Raw genomic sequence first — 26,804 nt, 5'->3', positions numbered from 1 at the left:
AGAACTTTTGCCTGATGATTGCTACCTTTTTTATTACATATTTTTAGATATTTTAATATAAAAGCAAAATGCTATGAATGTTAGAAATCTTAAATAAGAACAGAAAATGCCAGAAACAGTCAGTAAGATCTGTGGAGAGAGAAATAATATTAAAGTTTCAGGTTGCATGTTTTAACTTATAGGAGCAACTAACGGTTCCTATCTCCCTTATCTCACTCCAGATAGTTGGGTAACAACTTTACTATTCAAGCAGGTGAATTGCTCAGCAAACTAAATGGTATGCAACTGCTGATTTTATTCTTTTCTCTATACCTCATAATAATGAGGTATATCTGTGTAACCTTACATTGTTATCACATTTATGTCTTCAATAATTTTGTGGGATTAAACTATAATATCTTACAGTTTTATTTTTTTGTTATAATGTAGAATAAGCATCTTCATAAAATGCTATACTTTGTTAACAAAATACAAAATTAGCAAGTTATGTTTCATTGATAATACTGTGACCTATTTAATGTTGTAAATTCACATTTTGTCTCAAGAACGTATTTGTTTTCATTTCCCCCCAGGTTTAAAGTACTATGCTGGATTATACATTGAAGGCACACAGTATAACAAGTGAAACTGCCTGTGGTTCCATGTTAAGGGTGGCTGCCCCAGTCTGAGATCTGAGTTTGTTATGGTGTCAAGAGAGGTGCCAGCCACCTGGAGCACAGGAAGTTCATCACACTTGAATGGCTAAGCAGGAGAGGTGACCACTCCCCATAGAAGTCCAAGAAGGTAGTGTTCACTTCTCCATTGTATCCCTGTTAACATGGCCAACCTCTTTTGTTCTCGTACTGTATGTATTGTTCTCACACCTTTTGAAATTAGCCTCTGAGTCAGCGATTGTGGGCTTAAGTACCACTTTAGAATATACTCAAGTCTGAGTACTGAAGGACTGATGCACTGTTAGAGTGATTGTCTTTCAGATAAGGAAATTAAATCAAGGGCCCTACCTGCCTTTTCAGTTGAATACAAAAGATCCGATGACATTGTTCAAGAAGAGCAGAGCTTTTCTCAGCATTCTGGCCAATTTTATGTTATTGCTCCACCAATACCTAAAACAGATAATCTGGTCAGCTTTCATTGATGGACTTGGATCCACTGGAGCTCAGAAGAGTGAGAGGGAACATGATTCAGGGAGATAAGATTCTGAGTGGATTTGACAAAAGTGGAGAAGGAATTGATTCTTCCTCTAGTTGCTTAATCCAGAACTATTGGGCACTGTTTAAAACTTTGAAATTGCTCTTTGTCCAATAGATATGGGGAGATTTTATTTTGCACTGAGGGTTGGACGATGGTGCCTTAGAGGAAGTGTGGTGTGGTCATTGGATGTTTTCAAGCCTGTGGTGATATGTTTTCATTAGACAATAGAATCAAAGGTTTATTGGGGAAGTGAATTTGAAACACAGGCAGGTTAGTCATGGTTTTATTGAATGGCACAACAGGTCTAAGGGGCTGAATGGCCTACTCCTACTCCTAATTCATATATTTGTATGTTTACAGGATCCTGGGTTGGGTATTGACAGTTATGTACCTATTGGGAGCTTTATTGTTTATAACATGATTTGAGATAGTTATGATTATGGGTGGCACAGTGGCACAGTGGTTAGCACTGCTGTCTCACAGTGCCTGAGACCCGGGTTCAATTCCCGACTCAGGCGACTCACTGTGTGGAGTTTGCACTTTCTCCCCGTGTCTGCGTGGGTTTCCTCCGGGTGCTCCGGTTTCCTCCAACAGTCCAAAGATGTGCGGGTCAGGTGAATTGGCTATGCTAAATTGCCTGTAGTGTTAGGTAAGGGGTAAATGTAGGGTTATGGGTGGGTTGCGCTTTGGCGGGTCGATGTGGACTTGTTGGGCCGAAGGGCCTGTTTCCACACTGTAAGTAATCTAATCAGGGATATTCTGAAGTGGTGATAGGTGCTACAGAATGCAAATCTTCTTTTCTTCTTTGTATAATTACCTCATTCCTAAATATTGTGCTCTTAAGCTCTCCGCCATTGCAAATTTCCATTTTATCCCTGAATTGTGCTGAACATTAATACATAATTAATAATTCACCTCCACCTAACTCTCACTTCCCTCCAATACAGTTAATAATTGGTATATGGTATAGAGGCCTATATTTACTGTATAGCTCTAGTAAAATGGAAGCTAGTAGGAATCAGGCAGAAAATTCTTCACTGCATGGAGTTGTACATAACACAAAACAAGATAGTTATGGTTGTTGGAGGCCCATCATCTTGGCCCAGGGGACATCACTGCAGGAGTTTGTCAGCTTCCTAGACCCAAGTGCCTTCAGCTCTTTCATCAATGATCTTCCTGTCATCCAAAACTCTGAAGTAGACAAGTTCACAATGATTGCACAATGTCCAAGTTTTTTGATAATGAAGCATTCCATTCCCACTGCCACATGCTGGATAAAGGTTAGATTTGCACCAAGTGTCAAGTGACATTCACACATACAAGTGACAACAATGACTGTCTCTTAAAAGAGAGAATGTAGCCATCTTCACTTGACATTTTATGGCATTATCATTGCTGAATCCCCTACCATCAATATCTTAGGGTAAGCACTGACCAGAACTGAACTGGATAAGCCACATAAATATTGCAGCTACAAAATCAGATCTGAGGCTAAGATTCTATGATGGGTGATTTGTCTCCTGAAACCACAAAGCCTTTTTCACCACATACAAAGCAAAAACCAGGAATGCGATGGAATTCTCTTCACTTCAGTCCCAGCAATACTCAAGAAGCTAGACACCATCCAATAATCCATCCACCATTTTGGTTGCAAAGTGTACTGCCTACAAGATGCAATTCAAAAGCTCAACAATACTTTCCAAACCTGAAACATTGAGCACAAGGGTAGCAGATGCAATGGGAACACTTCCATGTCTGCTCCAAGTCACGAATCACCCAAAATTGAAAACAAATTACCATTCACTATTCTTCAGTCAACATCCTAGAACTCTCTTATTTACTGGCACTGTACATGAACTGCAACTGGTTAAGAAATAGCTCACCGCTACCTTTTTCAAGGGAAATAGGATGGGAATTAAATGCTGTCCTTAGCAGCAATATTCATGCCATAAATAAATGAATTAAACTCAAGTACTCAGATAAGGACTTTTGACATGTACATAGCTGCAATCTGTTCCCCTTTATCCAGACTTCTGTCACCAAGACCATTGACCAGTCCATTTGCTTCTTTCTTCTTTCTTTCATAATTCATGTCCTTATCCCTGCTGTCTTGTAGTTTCTGTCCAATAGTTCCCAATTAATTTGAGTCATCCTTAAAGCAATGATGTGTTAGCATGTAATACAAAAGGGACATCAAATTATTTTAAAGTATATAAAAGGTAAAAGTAAAGATAAAAGGAATAGCAAATCTAATTAGGCACTAAAATGGAAATCTTGTGAAGACAGGTACATGCTGCATGGATACTTTGTGTCTGACTGTCTTCACAGGAGAAGTGGATGCCATTATGTTACAATTAATGTTGAGATACTGGATATCATAAAGAGAAAAAGACTTGGATTTTAGCTGTGTAGCAATGATGCCAGACCCACTTAAAAATGTCAACCAGAATCTGAGTGTGGGATTTCTGCTCCCATTTCCAGCACCTCTAGTTTTCAATGGGATACAATAAGATTGCAGGAAGAGAGCCTTCACCTTACAGTCCAGACCATTGCTGGGGGAGACGTCTCTGAGACCTTCACAATTTTTGTTGAGTCAAATCAGCTTCTCCATGACTCTTCTCCAAGTGAGCCATCATCAAAATCCACATGATCACTTTCACAGTCCTCCAGTGTCTCTTAATTTACCATCTTACTGAACAATGTACTTTTACCATGTGTCTCAGCCAGGACCATGCATCTTTCATATCATCCTAGCTACTGAGTGTCAAAAGTTCAATTACGATGCCTTTGCATTCAGGAATTGCCTGAGAAAACCATTTCGCTTCACTGTTTCTTTGAAGCCCTTTAAGAACTTCTCTTTAATTATGACTTTGGTCTTCAGTCTATATTTACTAGCTTTTGGCTCTTTGACTCGTAGCTTTTTGAGAAGGGATTGCATTGCAAGGAGAAGTTATGTAAACTAGATACGCTTCGCTGGAAAAGAAAAGATTGGGAAGTGAAATAATTGCTGTCCTTTGGATTCTAAACGGATTATGTCATGCAGACAGATTTTGGTCACTTTGGTTAGAACATAGAACTACAATTGGGATATATTCAAACTACTTTAGCTAAACTCTAATCATAGATTGAACAGCGTTCAACATATTTAGAGGAAGCAATGGCTGTGTGGTCTTATTGCTAGATTATTAATCTAGAGAACCAGGTAATGGTCTGGGGCCTTGGATTCGAATCAAACCATGGCACATGGATTTCAATAAAAATCTCGAGTACTGATGATGATAATGATGAAACCATTGTTAGAAAAACCCCATGGAAACTGCCATCCTCACCTGGTCTGAACTACACATGACTGCAGCAATAAATACTTAACTAGCCAGTGAAGTCTACAGACTTGTGACATCTTTGTTTATAAATCTGTAACGTACTAGGGATATAGAATCATAGAGTCATGCAGCACGGAAACAGACCCGTTGGTCCAAACAATCTTTGCCGACCATGTTCCCGAATTTAAATAGTCCCACCTGCCTCTCAGTCCATATCCCTCCAAACCTTTCCTATTCATGTACTCATCCAAATGTTTTTTACAAGCTGTAACTGTACCATCATCCACCAGTTCCCCTGGCAGTTTAATGCGCACACGAACCACTTGCTGCATCAAAACATTGCCCTTGATGTCCTTTTTAAATCTTTCTCCTCTTGCCTTCCCCCACCTTAGGGAAAAGATCTTTGCTATTCACTTTATCTTTGCTCCTCATGATTTCATAAACTTCTGTGAGGTCATCCCTCAACCTCCTTCAGGGAAAAAAAGCCCCAGCCTATTTTTATAACTGAAACCTTCCTTTCCTGGTAACATTCTGGTAAATATTTTCTGAACCCTCTCCAGTTTAATAATATCCTTCCTATAACAGGGGGTCATCAGAACTAAAGACAGCACTCTAGAAGAGGGCCTCACTAATGTCCAATACAACTGCAACATGACTTCCCAACACCTAGACTCAAAGAACTGAGCAGTCAAGGCAAGCTGCTAAACATCTTCTTAACCATCTTGTCTACATGTGATGGAAATTTCAAACAATTATGTACTTGAACCCCTAGGTCTCTGCTCAGGGCCCTACCATTAATTGTATAAGTCCTGCCATTGCTTCTTTTCCCAAAATGCAACACCTTGTATTTATCCAAATTAATTTCCATCTGCCACTCCCTAGCCCATTGACCAATTGATCAAGATCTCTTTATATTCTTAGATAACCTTCTTCACTATCCACTATACCATCAGTTCTGGTGTGATCCACAAATGTACTAACCATGCCTCCTATATTCTCATCCAAATCATTTATATAATTTATGAATAACAGTGGACCCAGTATGGATCCCTGTAGAACCTGCTGGTCACTGGCCTCCAGTCTGAAAAACAACCCTCCACCATCCTCTATCTCCTACGGGAAATCTCTTCAGAGTACAACATATTGAAAAAAAAATCAAATATTTGATAAAAATTATTCAGATCCTGAAATATGCTCCAGAAGTCAGAATAATTCATGAAATGACATATTCAGGGCATGCCAGCCACGATGTGAGAATCTGCAGTTCACATAGTCTGTGCTGAACTTGTCCATGTATTGGCACAGCTATAACTTTAAGCCATCCTCTGGTAAACTTTATGATGTCAAAAATGCAGCAACAGAATCACAAGGGTTTTCTATAGGCTTAGCTCCCAGCAGAATGCTATTACATATGACTGAGTTTGACAGCCTTACCTAATTTGATTCTCAGTTGGCAGGCAGAATCCTAATGGTCAGATTTACTGATGTGATGATGATGATGGGTACATATACAAAGTAAAGAGAAGTGTAAGATTGAAATGCAACTGGAACAAGATTGTGTCAAGGTCTGCTCAAGTGAATGTCATGAATAATTAATTAACACAAGGCAACAACATTGCTATGTGATTTTTGTTTTGATGGAGCAGCCATTTACTGCATGGACTCACATACAGCTGCAAGTTAAAGTTCGCTTAAATCAAAAGTTATCCTTGCAAACATTTGACGTGCCTCAAGTTTCACATTGTTATGTAGCTTTAAGCTTCTAACTTCTTTTAGATTTGTAGATTACACTTCCAATGTACTTTATTATCTATAAAACCCTTTGGGTTAGAATCACAAAGTCAAAGAGGTGTACAGCATGGAAACAGACCCTTCAGTCCAATCCGTCCATGCCGACCAGATATCCCAGCCCAATCTAGTCCATCCTTGTAAATTTTTTCTGAGCCCTTTCAAGTTTCATGACATCTTTCCGATAGGAAGGAGACCAGAATGGCACATAATATTCCAACAGTGGCCTAACCAATGTGCTGTACAGCCGCAACATGACCTCCCAACTCCTGTACTCAATACTCTGACCAATAAAGGTCATTGAGGTCTACAGCACAGTAAAAAAAGGAGAAAGCGAGGACTGCAGATGCTGAAGATTTGAGGGTCGAAAAGTGTGGTGCTGGAAAAGCATAGCAGGTCAGGCAGCATCCGAGGAACAGGAGAGTCAACATTCATCAGGAATTCCTGATGAAGGGCTAATGCCTGAAACATCGACTCTCCTACTCCTCGGATGCTGCTACGCCTTCCAGCACCACACTTTTCACCTCGAGCACAGAAGAAGGCTCGTTGTATTTGCACTCATCAAAACCAGCGACTTGTCTATTCTAATCCCACTTTCCAGTATTTGGCTCATGGACATGTATGCCTTGGCATCGCAAGTGTACATATAAACGGTTCAGAAATGTTGAGGGTTTCTGTCTCTATCACTTGCACAATGAGTTCCACAGATTGACCACCCTCTGGCTCACGAAATTCCCCCTCAACTCAGTTCTTCTCTGTCCACTTTGGGGTGGCACGGTGGCACAGTGGTTAGCACTGCTGCCTCACAGCGCCAGGGACCTGGGTTCAATTCCCGCCTCAGGCGACTCACTGTGTGGAGTTTGCACATTCTCCCCGTGTCTGCGTGGGTTTCCTCCGGGTGCTCCGGTTTCCTCCCACAGTCACAAAGATGTGTGGGTCAGGTGAATTGGCCATGCTAAATTGCCCGTAGTGTTAGGTAAGGGGTAAATGTAGGGGTATGGGTGGGTTGCGCTTCGGCGGGTCAGTGTGGACTTGTTGGGCCGAAGGGCCTGTTTCCATACTGTAAGTAATCTAATCTAATCTAATCTAATCACTCTATCCAGGCCTCCCAGAATTCCATAAGTTTCAATCAGGTCCCTCTCATCCTTCTAAATTCAACTGAATACACACCCAGAGTCCTCAACCGTTTCTCAATTGACAAACCCTTCATCCCTGGCATCCTTCTTGTAAATCTTCTCTGGATCGTCTCCAGTGCCAGTACATCCTTCCTTAGATATCGGCCCTAAACTGCTTACAATAGTCCAAATGCAGTCTGACTGGAACCTTATACAGCCTCAGCAGTATATCACAGCAGGTCAGGCAGTATCCATGGAGAGAGTGCAAGCTAATTATTTGAGTCTAGATGACCCTTTATCAGATGTCTATGGATGCTGCCTGACCTGCTGTGATCTCCAGCAATTGTTGTTTTCAGTTCAGATTCCAGCATCTGCAGTAATTTGCCCCTACTCAGCAGGACATTTCTGCTCTTGTAGTCAAGCCCTCTTGAAATGAATGCTAAGGCTGTTTTTACCTTCCTCACTGCCAACTGAACCTGCATGTTAACTTTAGCAAAATCCTGAAATTGGACTCCCAAGTCCCTTTGTGCTTCAGATTTCCCAATCCTTCTCCCATTATAAAATAGTCTATGCCTCTATTCTTCATTCCAAAGTGCATAATCTCACACTTTCCCACGCTGTATTCCATCTGCCACTTCTTTGCCCATTCTCCAAGCCTGTCCAAGTCCTTCTGCTTCCACAACACTTTCCATCCAACTCGAAACTTAGCAACAATGTCATCAGTTCCAGTGTTGTCAGTAACTCTCTCGAGCTTCTGTTATTTTCAGCCCTCAGTATCTGGTCTCACATCCTGAGATCATGAAAGGTATAATTTTAAATGCAAATCTTTTTCCCATGTTCACTTTTGGCAATGATGAAGAAACTAATGATTAATGCTTGAAGTTGATTTGGTGGTTCTGGGCTCTGCAGCTCTACCACCTGATCAGATTAATAGGTACTATATGATACATTTCATTGACTATCAAAGCTTATTAAGTGATTTATCTGAAAAATGGACAAGACATATTTTATATTTTCTAATCATCCTGGAGCAGGTAGGACCTGAACCCATGCCTTTTAGCTCAGAGATAGGAACACACAAGAGCTCCCACAAGTTGTGAAACATAGAACATCGAACACAGGAATGGGCCCTTCAGCCCATAATGTTCTGTTGAACATGACGCCAAGTTAAACTAATCCCTGCTCTTGGTCCATATCCCTCCATCCCTAGCGTATTCCTGTCCTTGTCCACAAGTCCCTTAAAAGCCCCTGTCATATCTGCCTCCACCATCATCCCTGGCAGTGTGTTCCAGGCTCCTACCACACTCTCTGTAAAAAACTTGCCTCTCACATCTTCTTTGAAATTTCCCTCCTTTCACCTTAAATGCCCCCTTGTATTTGATATTTCAACTCTGGGAAAAAAAGATTTTCACCATCAACCCAAACTATGCACCTCATAATTTTATAGATTTCTATCAAGTCTCTCCTCAGTCTCAACCGCTCCAGAGAAAACAACCTAAGGTCTTCTAGCCTCTTCCAATAGCTCCTGCCCTCTAATCCAGGCAGCATCCTGGTAATTTTTTTTAAAGTTTAAACAATTATTCTAATCAACCTGTTTAGAGATGTTCTTTAACACCTCTGGAGCAGGTAGGACTTGAATCCAGGCCTCCTTGTTCAAGGATATGGACATTACCATAAAGAGGGCCCTCTATTTTTTTTTCAAAATTATTTTTATTCGATCCTTTATTCTGATCAACCTGTTCAGAGATGTTATTCCACACCTCTGGAGCAGGTGGGTTTCCTGATGAAGGGCTTATGCTCGAAACGTCGAATTCTCTATTCCTGAGATGCTGCCTGGCCTGCTGTGCTTTGACCAGCAACACATTTTCAGCTGTGATCTCCAGCATCTGCAGACCTCATTTTTTATTTGAACTCAGACACCTGGGTCCAGGGGTAGGGATGTTATCACTGTGTCATAAGAGTGCCACCTATTTTTAATGAAGCAGCCTTTAGCAGCTTCACCTGGTTTTAAACTAGATGGAGTTGTGAACTGGGTTACTGGATTGGACATGCTGATGGAGAAACTCAACAGATTTGGCTGAACCTACGGCGAAAGAAACAGAGTATGATTCTTCTTGAGAACTTTACAAAGAGTCATAACGACCTGAAAACATTCACTCTGTTTCTCTCTCCACTAAAGCTGCGTGACCTGCTGAATTTCTCCAGCATTCTTTTGTTTGGTTCAGATGTGCAGCCTCTCCAGTATTTTGCTTTTATTCAATGAGAAAGAGAAGCAGATCTGGTAAGATTCAGTGGGGTCAGCTCATCGATAGAACTTGTAGGCCTCCTGATTATGTTTATTGAGTGCCCCTGTAGTGTCAGAATCAGAAACAAAAACAATGAAATCTAGAAAGACATTGTTTTGAAGAGCACTGAAGTGTAATCATTGCATCAGCTGAAGTGTTCACAAATCCTATCTGTGGATTCAATAATTTGAATGTTTCATTATTTACACATCCTTACGTCACTTCTTTGAAGTTACTATTGACATTTGCAGGATGCAGTTAGTGGGTAGAGACAAGAGCTGGGCAATAGTTTTAACATTCACTTATAAATATATCATGTCTTTCAGTCCTTTAAGCAGCTTCAAAAGCTGACAGATGTAATATGATGGAACCCATGAGAGATAGATAAAAGAGAGACAGTTGAATAATGCAACATTGAAACTGATTCTTCACCCACCTCTGTATATCCTCCACAGATTATATTATAAAGAATTTGCTTCTTTTTTCCCCTGTCTGCACATTTACCCAAAAGGCACGAGTCAGCAATTTGATGAAACACTTTCATTCTCCTAGATTGATGTAACTACAGCAGCATCCAGAGGTTCAGTACCACTCAGAGAGAAGCTGCCCCTTTCATTGACATCCCTTCCACTCATTAACAGCATCTTTACGATCACTGGAATACTGTTCCTGCCGGTGCTCTATCAGACCAGGCACCTTGCAGCAATTCACCAGGATTTCTTTTGGTAGCATCTCCCAGATTTACAACTTCCACGACCCAAGAGGTCAAGGGCATCACTGGAGCACTTTCAACTCACCATCTCGATTTCAACACGAATCATTGTTCCAAGGTTATGACTCTGCCAAATTTTCAGACTCTGATCTGACAGTGCTCTTGGGATACCTTCACCTTAATGGACTGAAGGGAATTGAACACAATCTTCTCAAGGGTAATTTAACCAGCGATACCCAGATCCCAAAAATGAAGATTTAAAAACAGGAAGTATCCTATCAAGATTGAACTACTTAACTTAAAACCAAATGCTGGCCTTGCAAATTCTAACTGATTTGTCTAAAATGTTTTTCTCTTTAACACATTCAATTCTTGTTCTGACTTTTAAATGACGTAGGTTTTAAAGGGGCACTCACTCATTCTTGAAAATGTGATTTTTATTTTCTGAGGGGGATGGGGTAAAGTCATATATTCATGTATCGTGTTCAGTGCCATGCATAATAGCATCCATAAATATGACCAGGACAATTTATAACGGAGCCTCAGTCATTTCTTGCCCAGTTCTATTAAGTTGGCAGAAGAGTTTAAAATTCTGTGGTTAATAATTCACACGGGGATTTGTTAGAGGATGTTGTCTTGTATTGTTCTCTGCTTCAAACCTTGACGTTTCATACAAAGATGAGGAAACAGTTTTCCCCTCATCGGGCTTTGGGACTCCCCTTCTCAAAAGACAATGGATGCAGAAATATCAATATTTTGAAGACAGGGCAGATAGGTTCTGGATGATCAATGGGATGAAAGATATTCAGGGGTATGGATGAATACAGAGTTGAGGTTGAAACTAGATCAGCCATGATCTTATTGAATTGCCGAGCAGGCTCAAATGGCCAAGTGGCTGACTGTTTTTCCTTGTTTGTATGTTCAACATGAGATTTCACTTTCACTGCCAGGGTGAATCTCTAGAATTGTGCAGCAACTGCACGAGCTGGATTTTACAGCAGGCAGCAGCCAAAGCTACTCATGTAGCAGTGCCTGAATGAAGATCACTGGGAGAAGGCGAGCAGCTGGCAGCCTTCAAACCTGGTTTCTCTACTGCAAGGCGGCTAAATGGCTCATACAATATGTGTAGATGACAGCATCACAAATTGCATACCCGAACAACCTCGCATGGGACTAGGCATGGGTTTGAGATCACTGAAAAGGGCAGAGCAATTCTGTCACTGGCAATAGCTGGAAAAGTGGCAGCATCTATGTGAAGAGATTTGACTCAGGCACTGCTACATGCAAGAAATATTCCTGTGGTACTACCATAGACAGTTCAGCTGCCTCCAGGATAGGTATTGTGCTTGTCTTGGATGGGTAATTAGTCATGAACAATCAGAGGCCTGACAGAAAGGGTTACACAGGCCAAAGGAAAGGGAAGAGAGCAGTGATGGCCTCTTTCCTAGTGATATGGAGCCAATGGAGATGAAGACTCTGTTGGCCTGGTTCTGGGCCTGTAGTAAACTGGATAAAGCAGCATTTTCTATTGGTTTGCAATTTGCCACCTTAAGCACTCATTCTCTCCTTCGCTGATGCACAGTAGTAGCATGTACCATTAGAAAATGTACTGCTGCATGTTGCCAAGACTTCTATGACTATACTTTCCAAACCCCTGACCTGTACTGCCTAGAAGATCAAATGTAGCAGATACAAGTTACACTCAAAGTCACACACCTGACTTTGGAACTATATTCACTGTGTCTGGATCCTGGAACTCCTTCCTTAACAGCACTGTGTATATACCAAACCATACATATTGTTATAGTTCAAAAAGACCACCTTCTGCATGATAAATTGGAGTAACCATTACATTGGGTATTGTCATTGATGCTCCCATTCCAAGAATGATTTTTCTGTTTAAATCTCAGTCAGAGCTAAACGATGGGTATATTTGTCCTGTACATTCACATTTTTAAGGAAATGTATTCAAACCATAGAAACTTAAAACTTAGGAGGTTGATAAGCAACCACTACGGACAGCAAAGATTTGCAAATGAAGTAAGTTTGAGTTGTAGAGTCATACAGCACAGACACAGACTCTTCAGTCCAACTAATCTATGCCAAACATAATCCAAAACTAACTGGTCCCACCTGCCTGCTCCTGACCCATATCCCTCCAAACGTTTCTTATTGATGAACTTATCCAAATGTCTTTTAAACATTGTAATTGTACCCACATCCACCACATCCTCAGGAAATTCATTCCACACATGACCCACCCTGTGTAAAAGCTTTGTCCCTCAGGTCTTTCTTTAAATCTTTCACCTCTCACCTTAAAAATGTGCCCCTTGGTCTTGAAATCCCCCATCCGAAAGAAAAGAAAATTACCATCAACTCTATCTATCCCCCACATTATTTTATAAACTTCGATAAACTTGCCTCTCAACCTCCTATGATCAAGTGAAAAAAATTCCAACCTATCCAGCCTTTCTCTGTAACTCAAACCTTCCATACCCAGCAACATCCTTGTAAATTTCTTCTGAACCGTCTCCATTTATCAATTTCACCTATAATTGAGTGACCAGAACTGGACACAGTATTCTAGAAGAAACCTCACCAATGTCCTGTGCAAACTCAACAACATTTCCAAACTCCTATACTCAAAGGTCTGAACAATGAAGGCGTGCCTTAACAACGTCTACAAGTCACACAAACTTCAAAGAATTATGTAGCTGCACTCCTAGGTTCTTCTGTTCAAAGGCATTACCCGACATTCCTTCTATCTTCCTTGCTCTAAATAAAGAAATGCAGTTTATGTATTTTTCAACACTTTCTGGGACCATTGCATCTTACTTATGTGCATATTCTTTATTTCATAAATGTTTGCACCCATCAACGGTTACTTTACCTGCTAAGACAACTGACTGCCTACATTTTGTTCACACAGAATGATGCTTCCTGTAAAAGGAGCTGATTCAACTACAGGTCGTTCTGCCATAACGCAAGTTTCATTAACGTGAATTCACTATAATGTGACTGACAAATTAGGGACACTGTTTCAAAAGCGTGAATATTTCAAACATGTATTGGCTGTAAAGCGATTACATCACCAACACTTTAAGCACTATTTCTAAAATGTGATTTTCCTATAACGCGGAGTTACACAAGAATGCAACCATTGTGTTACAGAAGAACTGCCTGTATAATACTGGGCTAATCTTTCTTCATATTGAAGGTAAATTTCCTCCCCACGTCTCGAACTCATTTACCATCTGATAGAAAGGACCTGACGTTTTTATTTGTTCTTGAAGAACCACCTGGCTTGAGAATACAGTATTATTGGTTACTTAAACAATTTGTAGCACTTCCGTGGACACAATTTTTAACAATCACTTCTTTTGGTCACATGTCATTTTGCAAAGCTCAAGTGAATAGGCTCCAATCATCTCATTATTCTGACCTGAACAATTGCTTTGATCAGCAAGCTCTGCGCTCCAAACAATTGGATGGATTTAACTGGAAGTAAAGTTTCTATCACCACATTTAATCTACTTTTTTATATCCCTGAGCGTAAAATAACACTTGCACCCTATAATTAATAAATGGTAAGCAATGTGGCACTTTATAATAATTTTCAATGAGTGTGCTACACAAGCATAAATCTAACTCAAGAAAATGAGAATATGTTTGTTTTCATGTTAATCCTTCATAAAACATTACATATTTAATGGATTATCAGTTAAATGTTCTTCGCTAAATATGAAACTCTTGAAACTATGGAAGTACCATGTTTCTCAAAATTTGTAGGAATACTTTTTGATCTGTTTGGAATAGCTGTAAAAACTTTGACCCCAGAGCATTGATTGGTTAAAATGAAGATTTCCTTCGTGTTTATGAGGGAAAATGAAAGATGAACTTAATTTGATACCAAACAGTTGAATTACAATGAGTTTGAAATTGTGCTGTTTAAATATCTCTCTCAGAAAAATTTCCTTGCTTGAAATAGTTCACTTGCCTGAAGGACTACCTCAAGTTTGAAAGATGTCATCTTCTATAACTGATGATACAAGTTTAATTAGAATCGACCACAACGTTGTGAACTTACTAAGTGTACCTTTCTGACTTGTGGCTCTACTAATTATGCCTGTTCCTTCCATGTAGGGAATGACTGGCCTGAAGTAACAATTGTGCTCTGATATATAAATGTGCTCTGATGTTCAAAACCAAGCTTTAGACCAGAAAATGCCTTCTATGGAGAGAAATAAAAATCACATTTGGGATCAAGTTGTAAGTTTTTTCTTCTGGTAATTCATGAATTTAACTGGCTCCCACAGAGTGAAATTTTAAGAATGTAACGACTCAATCATGAATTGCTGTTATTATTACATCGATGCAGTGTTAATGGTTTACCAATGGAAGTCTTTCACTGGCATTGTAAAGGTAAATATTCCAAAGAAGGTTTTAAGATGACAATCTTTTGCTGATGTATAACTTATTAAATGTTGTGTTATGCTATCCTGAAAGTTAGCACGAGTGCTTTGGCTAAATGATTATAATTCTCTTTAGCTTCCAGGGAGGCCAGACTGAGTGGGGTTGATCATTTCAGTTGAAGCCAGCTCTAAATTCCACCCAACAATCCACCATTCACCAGTCAGCTTTCCATTGATACTTGTCAAAGCAATTATTCCTGGTCAGAATACCATGATAATGTTTACTTCCCTCAATCATAAAGCAGGCATTTGCTAAATGGATAGCAACAGCTTTGAAACTAGTAGGTAAATAGCTAGCCACTGTGACATCTGAAGTAACAGCAGGCCATATGTTTTATTCTCACCTAAACACTTCCTTTTAATTTAAAATCACCTTCCAGCCTCAGGAAATGTGTTTGATGATAAATTAATGAGAGAATAAAAAAGACTATTCCAATATCGTTGGCTTATTACGTATCACCAAAAGGATTATAAACAAGACAGGCGTGTTGAATGCAATTCAATCAGTTTTTCCTGATAGTTACTTAATAATGGCAATTTAACACAATTATTGGTGTTTAAAAGAAAGCAATTCCTTAATTTGCTGTCCTTTTCCTATCCAATTTGACATTAATGCTCACTATTTCCTCCCTCTCATTTGGTCTATTTCTTTATCTTATTTCAGAATGCCAAATGTCATAAAAGTATGTAACTAGTCTTAAAGGTACAGGCTTATCTGATTTGGAATCTATGCTATGAAACAAAACCGTCTTCTCCTTTTAAAGGATGGGAATCCCCATACTGATAACATTGCCAGGATTCATATAGATATGCATATGTGGGTGATAATGACATCTGTTTCTTTGAATGTGGTATCATTTCACAAACCTGTGCATTTGTGTGAAACTCTAAAACCTGTACACATTGTCCTGTTTGATGTTGAGATAACCATCTGCGTGCTCATTGATTACTTTCCTGTTCAGTTTTCTCCCTTATTTTTAACAATGCATGTGCAGTGAGACTGTGGGAGCAACAACTGTGTGGATCTGTCTCCAAACTTGGAAAGCTGCCATTGCTTATGTAGATTTACATAAATATCTAAAATTTTTGGTAAGTTGCTTTACATTTAATGATCATAAATTTTATAGCACAAAGAGTATGAGAACATTCAATTGAGGATAGTAAGCAGAATAGCTAATGTGTTGAATACTCCACTTCCTGCGCATCTTGAAAGGTTCACAAATATATATCACAGCCCACTGTCAGATGCAATGTACCATGGTGATCAATATGTCAAAAACCATGACACTAATTTGTCTCCCAAAAGGGAATTTACTAAAATAGTCACCAGAATGTCATCATGTATTCAGACTGGAGACCTGTAACCAGTGGAGTGCCACAAGGATCGGTGCTGGGCCCTTCTACTTTTTGTCATTCACATAAATGATTTGGATGTGAGCCTAAGAGGTACAGTTAGTAAGTTTGCAGATGACACCAAAATTGGAGGTGTAGTGGACAGGAAAGAAGGTTATCTCAGATCACAACAGGATCTGGACCAGATAGACCAATGGGCAGATGAGTTTAATTCAGATAAATGCGAGGTGCAAATCTTAGCAGGACTTATACACTTAATGGTAAGGTCCTATGGAGTGTTGCTGAACAAAGAGACCTTGGAGTGCAGGTTCATTGCTCCTTGAAAGTGGAGTTGCAGGTAGATAGGATAGTGAAGAAGGTGTTTGGTATGCTTTCCTTTATTGGTCAGGAGTTGCGAGGTCAAGTTGCGGCTGGACAGGACATTGGTTAGGCCACTGTTGGAATATTGCATGCAATTCTGGTCTCCTTCCTGTCAGAAAGATGTGTTAAACTTGAAAGGTTTCAAAAAGGATTGACAAGGATGTTGCCAGAGTTGGAGGATTTGAGCTATAGGGAGAGGCTGAATAGGCTGGGGCTGATTTTCCTGGAGCGTCGGAGGCTGAGGGGTGAACTTATAGAAGTTTACAAAATTATGAGGGGCATGGATAGGATAAATAGGCAAAGTCTTTTCCCTGGAGTCGGTGAGTCCAGAACTAGAGGGCATAGGTTTAGGGTGAGAGGAGAAAGATACAAAAGAGACCTAAGGGGCAACTTTTTCACGCAGAGGGTGGTACGTGTATGGAAGTATGGAAGCTGCCAGAGGAAGCGATGGAGGCTGGTACAATTGCAACATTAAAATGCATTTGGATGGGTATATGAATAGGAAGGGTTTGGAGGGATATGGGCCAGGTGCTGGCAGGTGGGACTAGTTTGGGTTGGGATATCTGGTCGGCATGGATGGGTTGGACTGAAGGGTCTGTTTCTATGCTATATATCTCTATGACTCTATGAGTCTATGTCTGAGAACATAGAAAATACCAGAGGCAATCTTGCACCATGACTTGAAAGGAATGCTCTTTGGATGGGAAGGTTCTTTTGGTTGTTCAGGTCAATGGAATGGACACATTTCTCTCAATGCATTTAGTTAAGTGATGTCTTCATAAGTGCCATGCCAATGTATGGATTCTTAGTTTTATTCTGCACCCATGTGATCTATATATAATGTCATCTAGCATGTCTTGATACAGAACTTGTGGAATTGCAACTTGTTTGCTTTGGAGGATTCCATTCTTGGCGATTCTTTGTTCATCTGTGAAAGGCCGTAAAGAAAGTACTAGCTTGGATGGGTTCAGGCCACCCATTGATGATGAATGTTTTGAGCTGTTGCAGTTGGTCATTCTCTGAATCAGCTCTTCTTGATTATGATGAAAATGTTTGAGATTGATGATGAAGTCTGGAATCTTTGATGTTGCAGCTGACAGATTTTCCACCTCATCGATCATATTGTAATTGTGCCTGCTGTTAGACCAATGATTTCAGGTAGGGATGGGTGGGAGGGGGAATCCATCTCTTCCTATGAAGTAAAAGATTTCAGATGTCCATTGTGAGGTGCTGTACTGATATTGGTAATAATTGTGGGTAAAGGCAAAAATCTTTTAAAAAGTACTTGAATGAGCACTTGAAATGTCATAACTTTCAAGGCTATGGGTCATGTGCCAGGAAGTGGGACCAGTGTTAATTTTGAATAGTCTTTGGTGATGCAGATGCGATGGGCTGAAGGGCCTCTCGTGTACTGTATGATTTCATGAATGGCAATGCATAGGATGTCAGAACCAAAGTAAGCAATTAGCTTATCTTGTGGGGACTGCTTCACATTGCATCACTTTGCTGATTACATCTCTATGAGATGCATTTAAGGATGATAATTGCATTGTCACTGGTGTTGATTTTGGTATATACATATGTTATCTATTCCTTTTACAGATGTCATTTCAAGGTAGATAAACTCTTCAGCTTTTCTCATGATGAATAAAGTGTACATGTGTACTTTCTGACTGGGCTCTTCAAGCTGTAACATTGCAGATTCCTGTTAGACTTTGTCTACATGACATGGACAGAAGTTTGAAAACTTCTTTGGCATTGTGCCTTGGTTGACTCTTCCTCATGTGCTGCTGTGGAGCATTGTGTTTCTCAGGATGACCACATTACTTACATATTTGAGCCTCATGATCTTTTCTGGAACCCAACTTATGCATGTCACGAAGTGCTGGCCACCATCTTGGTGGGGAAGACAAATTACATCTTGTACAAGATTTAGATGTTCCACAGAACCTGTTGACAGCTGGAATGGTTGTTTCAGAGACAAAACACCTTCAGGTGCTGCTGTAATTGCAATGGACTTGCATTCTTCCTCCAGAAAAGTGTCAATAGTACCTTCTTTGGGTTTGTCCAGAAGTGCTTTTCTGAAGGATATGATGGATGCAGAGCAATGGCCAGCATCCTATTAAATTAATTTCAATTGACTCACATTCTATGCCTTTGTATCAACACTTGCCTGTGAATTTTTCAATCATTTCACCTGGCTATTGTCAGAATGGCATGAACTCAAGCCAGATTGTCCTGAAATTGACTCAAAATTTATAGATGTGGTTGAATATAATTCTGCTCTTGCTGATGGCCCACAGAGTCTAATAGATGTCCAATTTTGAGTTGCCATCTCTGTTCAAAGTCCGAGCGCGGTGACACTACAATGAAGAATATCCACAAGAATTGTGCAGTGGCCAACTCTAATGGTACGGTAATGGCATCTGTGACAGTTAGACTGATGAGCTTTCCTTGTTGTTGGTTCCCTCATCACTGACTATAGACCAAATTCAGTAGAAATGCCCTTTACTCAACAAGCTCAGTCAGTAGTAATGATACCAAACCACAATCTCTATCTAGGGCATATTCTGTTCCCTTGCCACACTTAGTGTTTCATCTATATGGTGCTCAACATGAAGGAGTCTTCAACCAAAGGGTAGGTCAGTGGTACAAAGCAGGAGATTTCCATACTCATATTTGACTTGATACTATGAGACTTCATGGGGTCTACAGACAATATTGAGGACTCCCAAGGGAACAATGCCACCACCTCGACTGGGTCTGTCCTGCTGGTGGCAGAAGGCAGATGCAGGGACTTTATCTGTAAAGTATGATTCTGTGAGAATGAATATGCCAGGCTTTTGCTTAACTAATCTTGCAATTTCACACAAGCTCCCCGATATTGTTTAGCATCGTCACCTGGAGTGTGTTTGCTGTTTTATTTCTAGTGCACTTTCAATGTCAATACTGGGTGGTCTGTTTGGTTTCATCCCTTTGTTTAGACTTTTTTATTTTTTGACTTGCACGGACATTTCACAGAATAGTGAAGAGTCAGCCACATTGCAGTGGATCTAGAGTCACACACAGGCCAGACCAGATAAGGACAGCTGATTTCCTTCCCGAAAGGGCATTGTTGAATTAGGTGGGTATTTACAGCAATCAACATAGGTTGCAATCGTCATTAGGCTATATTTTATTTCAGATATTTACTGAATTCAATTTTCACCACCCGCCATTGTCAGATTGAAACCCATTTCACCAGAACATCACCAATGAATTCTAGATTACTAGTCTAGCAACATCACCGGTATACAGGTAAGGCATTTTGGCATCAAAAACATTTTTTTCTGTTTATTTTACTTAGTTTTTTCTAGGATCACTTTTTTAGATTGTGACTTCAGTCCTTTTAAACTGTCTGTTCATTTAAGAACGACAGAGCACTCACTATGCTTTAGCATGTTTGTAGCCTTTAGATTTACTCGTCATAACTGGAGTCACTTCAGTAAAGTTATAACTTTAGTTGTGGTCTGGGCTGCATTTATAACTTCAGCCCTGATCTCAGAATGTTGATGACGACTTTGTAGACAAAGACATTTCACAAAATGCCACTTTGCTGGCATCTTTTGAGTCTTCACATTCCACTTAATTCCAATGTCTAGTTGTCACAGCCAGCTTTTAGTGACACTTACAGGCACTGTGATGTATTTTATGTTTTTCTATATCTTAGCACGTGTAAGGTATACCACAGAGTTCAGTTCCTGTTGAGACAGATGTCTTGAAATTTATTAATAACACTAACTACTTTTATAGCTACTATATCACAGGTTAACACTTATAGTCTGGGAACTGTGCTTACTGATGTTATTGTACATTAGATGCACATAGCTCACTGACTGAACACACTACACTGACTCCTTACATCAAGAGAATGACTGAAGGCAAGCTAGATACCTTTATAGTGGAATGTCACATGTTATGATTTCATGTTACTGTCTGAAAGATACAGTCTTGCCTTGTCTAGAATCTATGCCATGATAGAACAGCTTCCACCTGATATTTCTCGTTGAAATATGTGTACATTCCACTTCGTTATGTAAAATAAAGCTACATCTTATTGTTGCTTTTTCATAACCATTAATTAACTTTACATGTTGAAAGACAGCATATAAAAGTTCAAAGACTTTTGCTTTTTAGATACCCTTAACACTGTTAGATTTCAATTTAGCCATTAATTTACTTCAGCATAGAATTGCCTGAAATTATTAGCAATAGTTGAGATCATTGCACATCATTCTCATGAATATCAACTAGCCAAGAAATAATGAAAGCCAAATCAAAGGTTAAGTTCTGTCATTTTACTTGCATAACTTATTCCCTATTTAAATAATAAAATGGACAGTCAAGCTATATTAATCATTACGAGGCTTGAAAACATGTGAGAAATTACTGCAGGAAGATCCCTTGGGTTAGTCTAATGAAATGTAGAATGGCACAAAAGTATTTACTGAGAAAATATCTGAAATAATGAACAAAGAAATGACCTTAAATAATTATTTGGTTTGGTTCTTTCCTGGATGAATCTTAATCAAGTGGTCTTATTAAGACCCTTTGGGTGTCATTTGATTGCCGGTAGAGAAATTGACGATTCCATTTCACAGCCATAAGCTAACCTGTACCTCATGTTTTTATATAAATTGACCCAGAATTTGCATTGCAAATAACACTTACAGAGGAAGACGTCTGATAGCAGCTTCTGGCGGAGTCACAAACAGTTAAGGACAAAAATCCAGACGTCACTGTTAGGGATGACCTATTCCTCTGCAGAGTGTGAGAGGTGGTTGTCTTCAATAATAGATTTGAAATTGAAATGACTGTCACATTTGAGAACTTGGAGTACTGTTCAACACTAGAAAAAAGGCTAAAAAGGTTAGGACTGATGCATTCAGCAAGAACTGATGTTTGATTTTTTTTGGCAAGTGTCTATTAGTACTGAACAGCCTCTATGACCCTGTAAAATTGAATTAACAAGCTCATCCCTTCAGAAGTATATATGTGTTGGAGATTGACAAAAAGAAATGAAATTTCTTTTAACTTTTCCTCTCTATCCTTTAAGCCAGTATTTATTTCTCAAGCTATTGTTTGCTTTCAGCGCAATGTTTAAGACCAGCTTCTTGTTTAGTCACTGGAGGCTTCAACAATGGGAATTGTATTTCACACTGCACCACAGCTGTGGCTTAGATGATCTGAGCAATCCCACTGACTTTTGGTGGCAGCACAGAGGCCTTAATTAATTGGAAATAGTTTAAAAAGAACCATTGTCACTGGGAGGTCAAAGTGAGGAGTTTAGGGAGATGGGGGACAAGGGAAGGGTGCAATATTCCTTAGGACTGCAAATCTGAGTATATGGGTTAGTCAAAGAGCATCTATGATTATAAATATCATTGAGCTGATTGCATATTGATATGATTGATATCATACTAGGATGCAGTGTTCAGCAAGTGAATACATGATGGGAAGAGAGACCTGTTGGCCTGTCATCCCTATGAGCTACCAACCACCTTAATGAGGATGTTTATGTGGATTTTATTCTTTTCCCTGCAATACTATTTAACTGTATTAATATTTTGATATGATTTTCTAACAGTCATAAAAGCACTATGTTCTTCATAATAATGTTACAGAATTATATTCTACATATTTATCATTTTTTTAAAAAAGACAGAGAAAACTAGTTTGATCTATTCTGCAACAAAATTAAAAATGTTGCAGATGCTCAAAATCTGAAATAAAAGAAAAATCTGGAAATGCGCAGCAATTATAGGTCAAGAGTCCTCCTCGTTTTTGACTGGAAATATTAACTCAGTTCTTCTCCATAGATGCTGTCAGACCTGTTGAGAATTTCCAACATTTTCTGGATCTATTATGTATTCATTCAAAAGGAAAAAAGTCTATGCAACAAATTCAGAAGACTGGAACTTCCATCTCAACACTGTCAAATCTGCTAAATAATCAAGCTATTTCTGAGTTCCTGATGTCTTAAATTATATACAAACTGAATGACAGTTCTTCATTTGAATCTAACAGATAAATGTCTTTCATTTATTGTAGACCGAATGAAAAAAATAACAATTTAAATAATATTTCAGAACCCATTGCTTGGTACTGTGGAATTAATTAATTTTGTGCTCTGGCAAGAGATCAGCAACCTGAAACTTTAAATCGCTTTCTCTCCTCACAATGCTACTTGGCCCACTAAGAATTTACAGCATTTTTGAGTTTTATTTTACCATGCTAGCATTGACAACATTGTACTTTCTCATTGTCTGTTATTTTCTGTTGACTGCTTCTAAGGTGTAAATTGTAGGATATCAGGACCCAAAACTAGGCATTCATTCATGACGTACTTACCTCTGGTCTCACTGGGTCCTCAATGCCAACTACGGCTATACAGGTCAAGTCCATTAAAATGTCATTTTCGTTGTCCCAGTCAGGTTCTGGACTACCTGGAAAATCACGGAAGGCAATACAAATGGTCCTCAATCCATCACAAGCCATGGGTTCAATTACTTTCTTTACCATCTCGTCACGATCTCGAGGCCTGAAGACTCGTGCCTCTCCTGCAGCATTGAGGATGTTTGAGCATCTATAATAGAAAATAGAAGTGTTTCTGTGTTAATTATGTACAGCCTTTTGAAAATACCAGAATTCTAAACAAGTCAATTTGAAGGAAATAGTCCCTGCTAGTAATTGAAACACACTACTCAAGAGGAGCGCAGTCAAGTTGTGTTGGTGGACTTTGACCTCAATGCATCGAAAATAGAATTTCGATCGATCAGTGGCAGGGTTTTAACACATGCTGACATGATGAAAGGACCGAGCTCTGAAAGCTTGTGCCAACAACCAATTATTGTATTTTTCTTTTATAGACATATTTGATCACAAAACAATCCACTTCTAATCTATTTTTAAATAATTTGCTATGGTACATTATAGAAACTGATTGTATTTACAATACAGTTTTAGTATTAATGTAAAGGACCTTATCGAGTTGCATATTGCTGAAAACTGGCATTTTTTTTTCAATGCTTTTTTTCTTGTACTCTTTAGAACAAATCACAAGTATACTAATTCAAGGGGAGAAGCAACATTTATGTTGCATAACAGGAAAAGGACTGAATGGCAATGCCTTTTCTAATCACAGTCCGCTTGTCAACCAATCAGTACTCTTTTCCCGTGCAGAATAAACGATTGTCTATTCTCCCCTTGAATTGGAGAATTGACCTGATGAATTCTGTATGAAAAGCTTCAGCAAAGTGTCCTTTACAACAATACTCATGTTCTGTACCACTATTTATAGAACTGTAGTATCAGGGCAGCCTTAATTATGACATTATACACAAAATATAATTAAAAACATGTATTTCATATTAAAGTGTTCGTATTGTATTATTTCAGTATATTTACTTTTTCAAGACAATTTCTGAGGCTCCTTTGCTATACATCCGAAAGCTTCCATCTTGCATTTTGATCACAGTACTCATGGACTTTCTTTCAGAGTTGAAAGTATAGACTTTGTACAGCTTCTCTTCTGGAGTCTGATCTCGAACAGTTTGGTAATCTCGCTTCAAGTCCAAGACGAGTCCCAACAGTCCACACTCGGTCTTGTTCCCAACTTGACGGGGTAGAGCAACTTCCTTCTCCGGAGGCTGCAAGAGAGAAAAATTTATAAACTAACCATAAGATGTCAATAAACAGAAGTAGAACCTAGTTGAAGGAACAGCATTTAACTTTTACTTCAGACAATTCAGCCTTCAGGGCTGAATAGTGAGTTCAACATCTTGGACCACTATCACAACACTCAATTTGTCAGACAACTTCAATGATCACAGTTCTCTTGCTGTAATTTATAATTCTGCATCTACCTTTTCTTTGCTTACTTGTCCCATTATCTTCCAAATGCGTCTTGCACCATTCTTCCTCTTATCCTTTAGACTCTCCTGCAACCCCTCCTCCCACCCTATTGCAGAGCTTCCTTTTCCTTTTTGCCCATATCTCTTTATTTCCTGAAAACCTCTTCAATTCTAATTTGTGCCAATTCTAACAAAAGTTCATGACCTGAAAACGTTATGAGAGATCCAGTAGGATAAAGTCAGTGCACCAGTAATCCAGAGGCCCAGGTTAATGTTCCGAGTATATGGATTCAACTTACACTGCGGCAATTGGTGAAATTAGAATTCAAGTAATAAAGTCTGGAATATAAAGCTAGTCTCAGATATAGTGACCATGAAACAATCACTAATTTTCACAAGAGTCCATCTGCTTCACTGATATCGTTTAGGAAAGGAAATCTGCGATCTTTATCTAATCTGGCCTATGTGTAGCTCCAGATCTATAACAATATCATTGACACCTAATTTCCCTCTAAATGAACTAGCAAGCCAATCCATTCAAGGGCAACTAAAGAGGTCTACATCCTGTGAAAGTACATGTTCTACAAACATGTTAATTCTGTTCTTGTCTTCACAGGTGAGTATTATCAGATTTTCTGGTTTCATTTCAGGTTTCCTGCATCTGTAGTATTTTGCTTTCTTATTAACATTCAGTGTCACTCTCTTGGCAATTTAAACAAGCAACTTGAAATTCAGCATTGTTATACATTATACATTAGAACAGCATCTGAATGCTGGGTAGCATAATTAAATTAATTGCACTAAATCTGACAGGAATGTCTCATTTCCAATACAATGCCATTGGCATTTCATTAATTCTTTTTGCATGTAATTGTGCATGTCCAGAAAAGGCATATTCGGGAAGCAAAAGAAAGTAACGTCTGGCTTTTTGTAACAATGTTGGAATAACTATAGTTGATAAGACTTCAAATGTATTACCCTAATTAATACTGCAAGTAAATAATTGAGTCCTAGACTTTTCTCCATGTACCATACCTTCGTGCTTTTTCTGTAATCATCACTTACAGGACGTCTGGCAGCATGCTGCCAGATTATAGACTGTACACTTAACACCTGGCCTTCCTGTGTGGTTGCACTTTCACCCACTTGTCTGTCTTCCATGGGGCGACATGATGGCCCAGTGGTTAGCACCGCTGCCTCACAGCGCCAGAGACCTGAGTTCAATTCCAACCTTGGGTGACTGTGCGCGTGTGGAGTTTGCACATTCTCCCCGTGTTTGCATGGGTTTCCTCCGGGAGCTTTGATTTCCTCCCACAGTCCAAAGATACGCAGGTTTGGTGAATTGGCCACACTAAATTGCCCATAGTATTCAGGGATGTGTAGGTTAGGTGCATTGGTCGAGTTTAAATATCAGGTAGGGGAATGGGTTTGGGTGGGTTACTCTTTGGAGGATCAGTATGGACTTGTTGGGCCTTAGGGCCTGTTCCACACTGTATGGATTCTGTGATATTCACAAAGGAATGTGGGCAGGTGATTGTGTTCCATGAAGTAGCTGATAGGCTGTCCAATTACCTCCTACATAATGTACAGACTTTTCATGCCCAATTCCGAGGTAAGGCTCGCTCTTGACCCATCCTAGCTTGTGTGTTGTATAAGAAGATAATGAGCTACATCATTCTTAAATAACAGCTGACTCTCCTTCGCACCATTGTTCCTCCTCCTTTTCCCCTATGACTGTACAAGGAAGTACCCATTGCTAGGGCCATCCTTCCTTTTGACAGAACTTCACAGTGCACAAAGGAAAAGGAGGCTGGGGTGAGCCAATGGTCTAGCTCTTTTAATTGATAGGATGGCGAAACATTTCCTTTTAAAAATAAAGACAACCAAAGACATTACCCCTAATAAACTCCAGGCTCAGATGTTTCTGATTTCTGCAAAGCTGACAGACTGCACATAACTATCTAGAGATCACCAGGGGTATGACACAAGGAATCCAGGAGCTGCTGCAACATTTGCTCTCCTTATAACAAGTGGGATCGATTGGGACTTGGAGGCCAGTCGTGAGAATTTGCATAAGGAAGAGCAAAGACACTTCCAAAGAAACATAATGTTAGAAATGGCATAAGCCTGACTTTCTTGAACACATGAGGCGCCACTAGTCCACTGAAGAGGCAAGGACATTTATCCCATAGATTAAAGCTCTAGAGATACTTTTAAATGAAATTTATTTGAGCTGGCATTCATAATGTCAGCACTCAAAGTTTCAAAATGTCACTCTTGTACAAAGGCAATGCTGGATTGTCTGTGGTGTCA

The 26,804-nt window shown here is 39.4% G+C and overlaps 1 protein-coding gene across 2 annotated transcripts in view; it reads right to left on the bottom strand.

Annotated features, from left to right (window-relative positions):
* The window catches only part of atp2b2 (ATPase plasma membrane Ca2+ transporting 2), a 388,757-nt gene that overhangs the window by 71,621 nt on the left and 290,332 nt on the right, over positions 1–26,804 (bottom strand). For both annotated transcript variants that reach the window (XM_060835139.1, XM_060835141.1), the window contains exons 12-13: positions 24,046–24,287; positions 22,990–23,224 (exon numbers count right to left, since the gene is read on the bottom strand). In XM_060835139.1, coding sequence (XP_060691122.1) covers positions 22,990–23,224; positions 24,046–24,287 — 477 coding nt within the window. The remainder of the gene's footprint in view (positions 1–22,989; positions 23,225–24,045; positions 24,288–26,804) is intronic.

This window comes from Hemiscyllium ocellatum, chromosome 14, assembly GCF_020745735.1.
Source record: "Hemiscyllium ocellatum isolate sHemOce1 chromosome 14, sHemOce1.pat.X.cur, whole genome shotgun sequence".
Taxonomy (NCBI): Eukaryota; Metazoa; Chordata; class Chondrichthyes; order Orectolobiformes; family Hemiscylliidae; genus Hemiscyllium; species Hemiscyllium ocellatum.
Note: the sequence above shows the minus strand (reverse complement) of the source record. Positions and strands in the feature narration are given on the sequence as shown.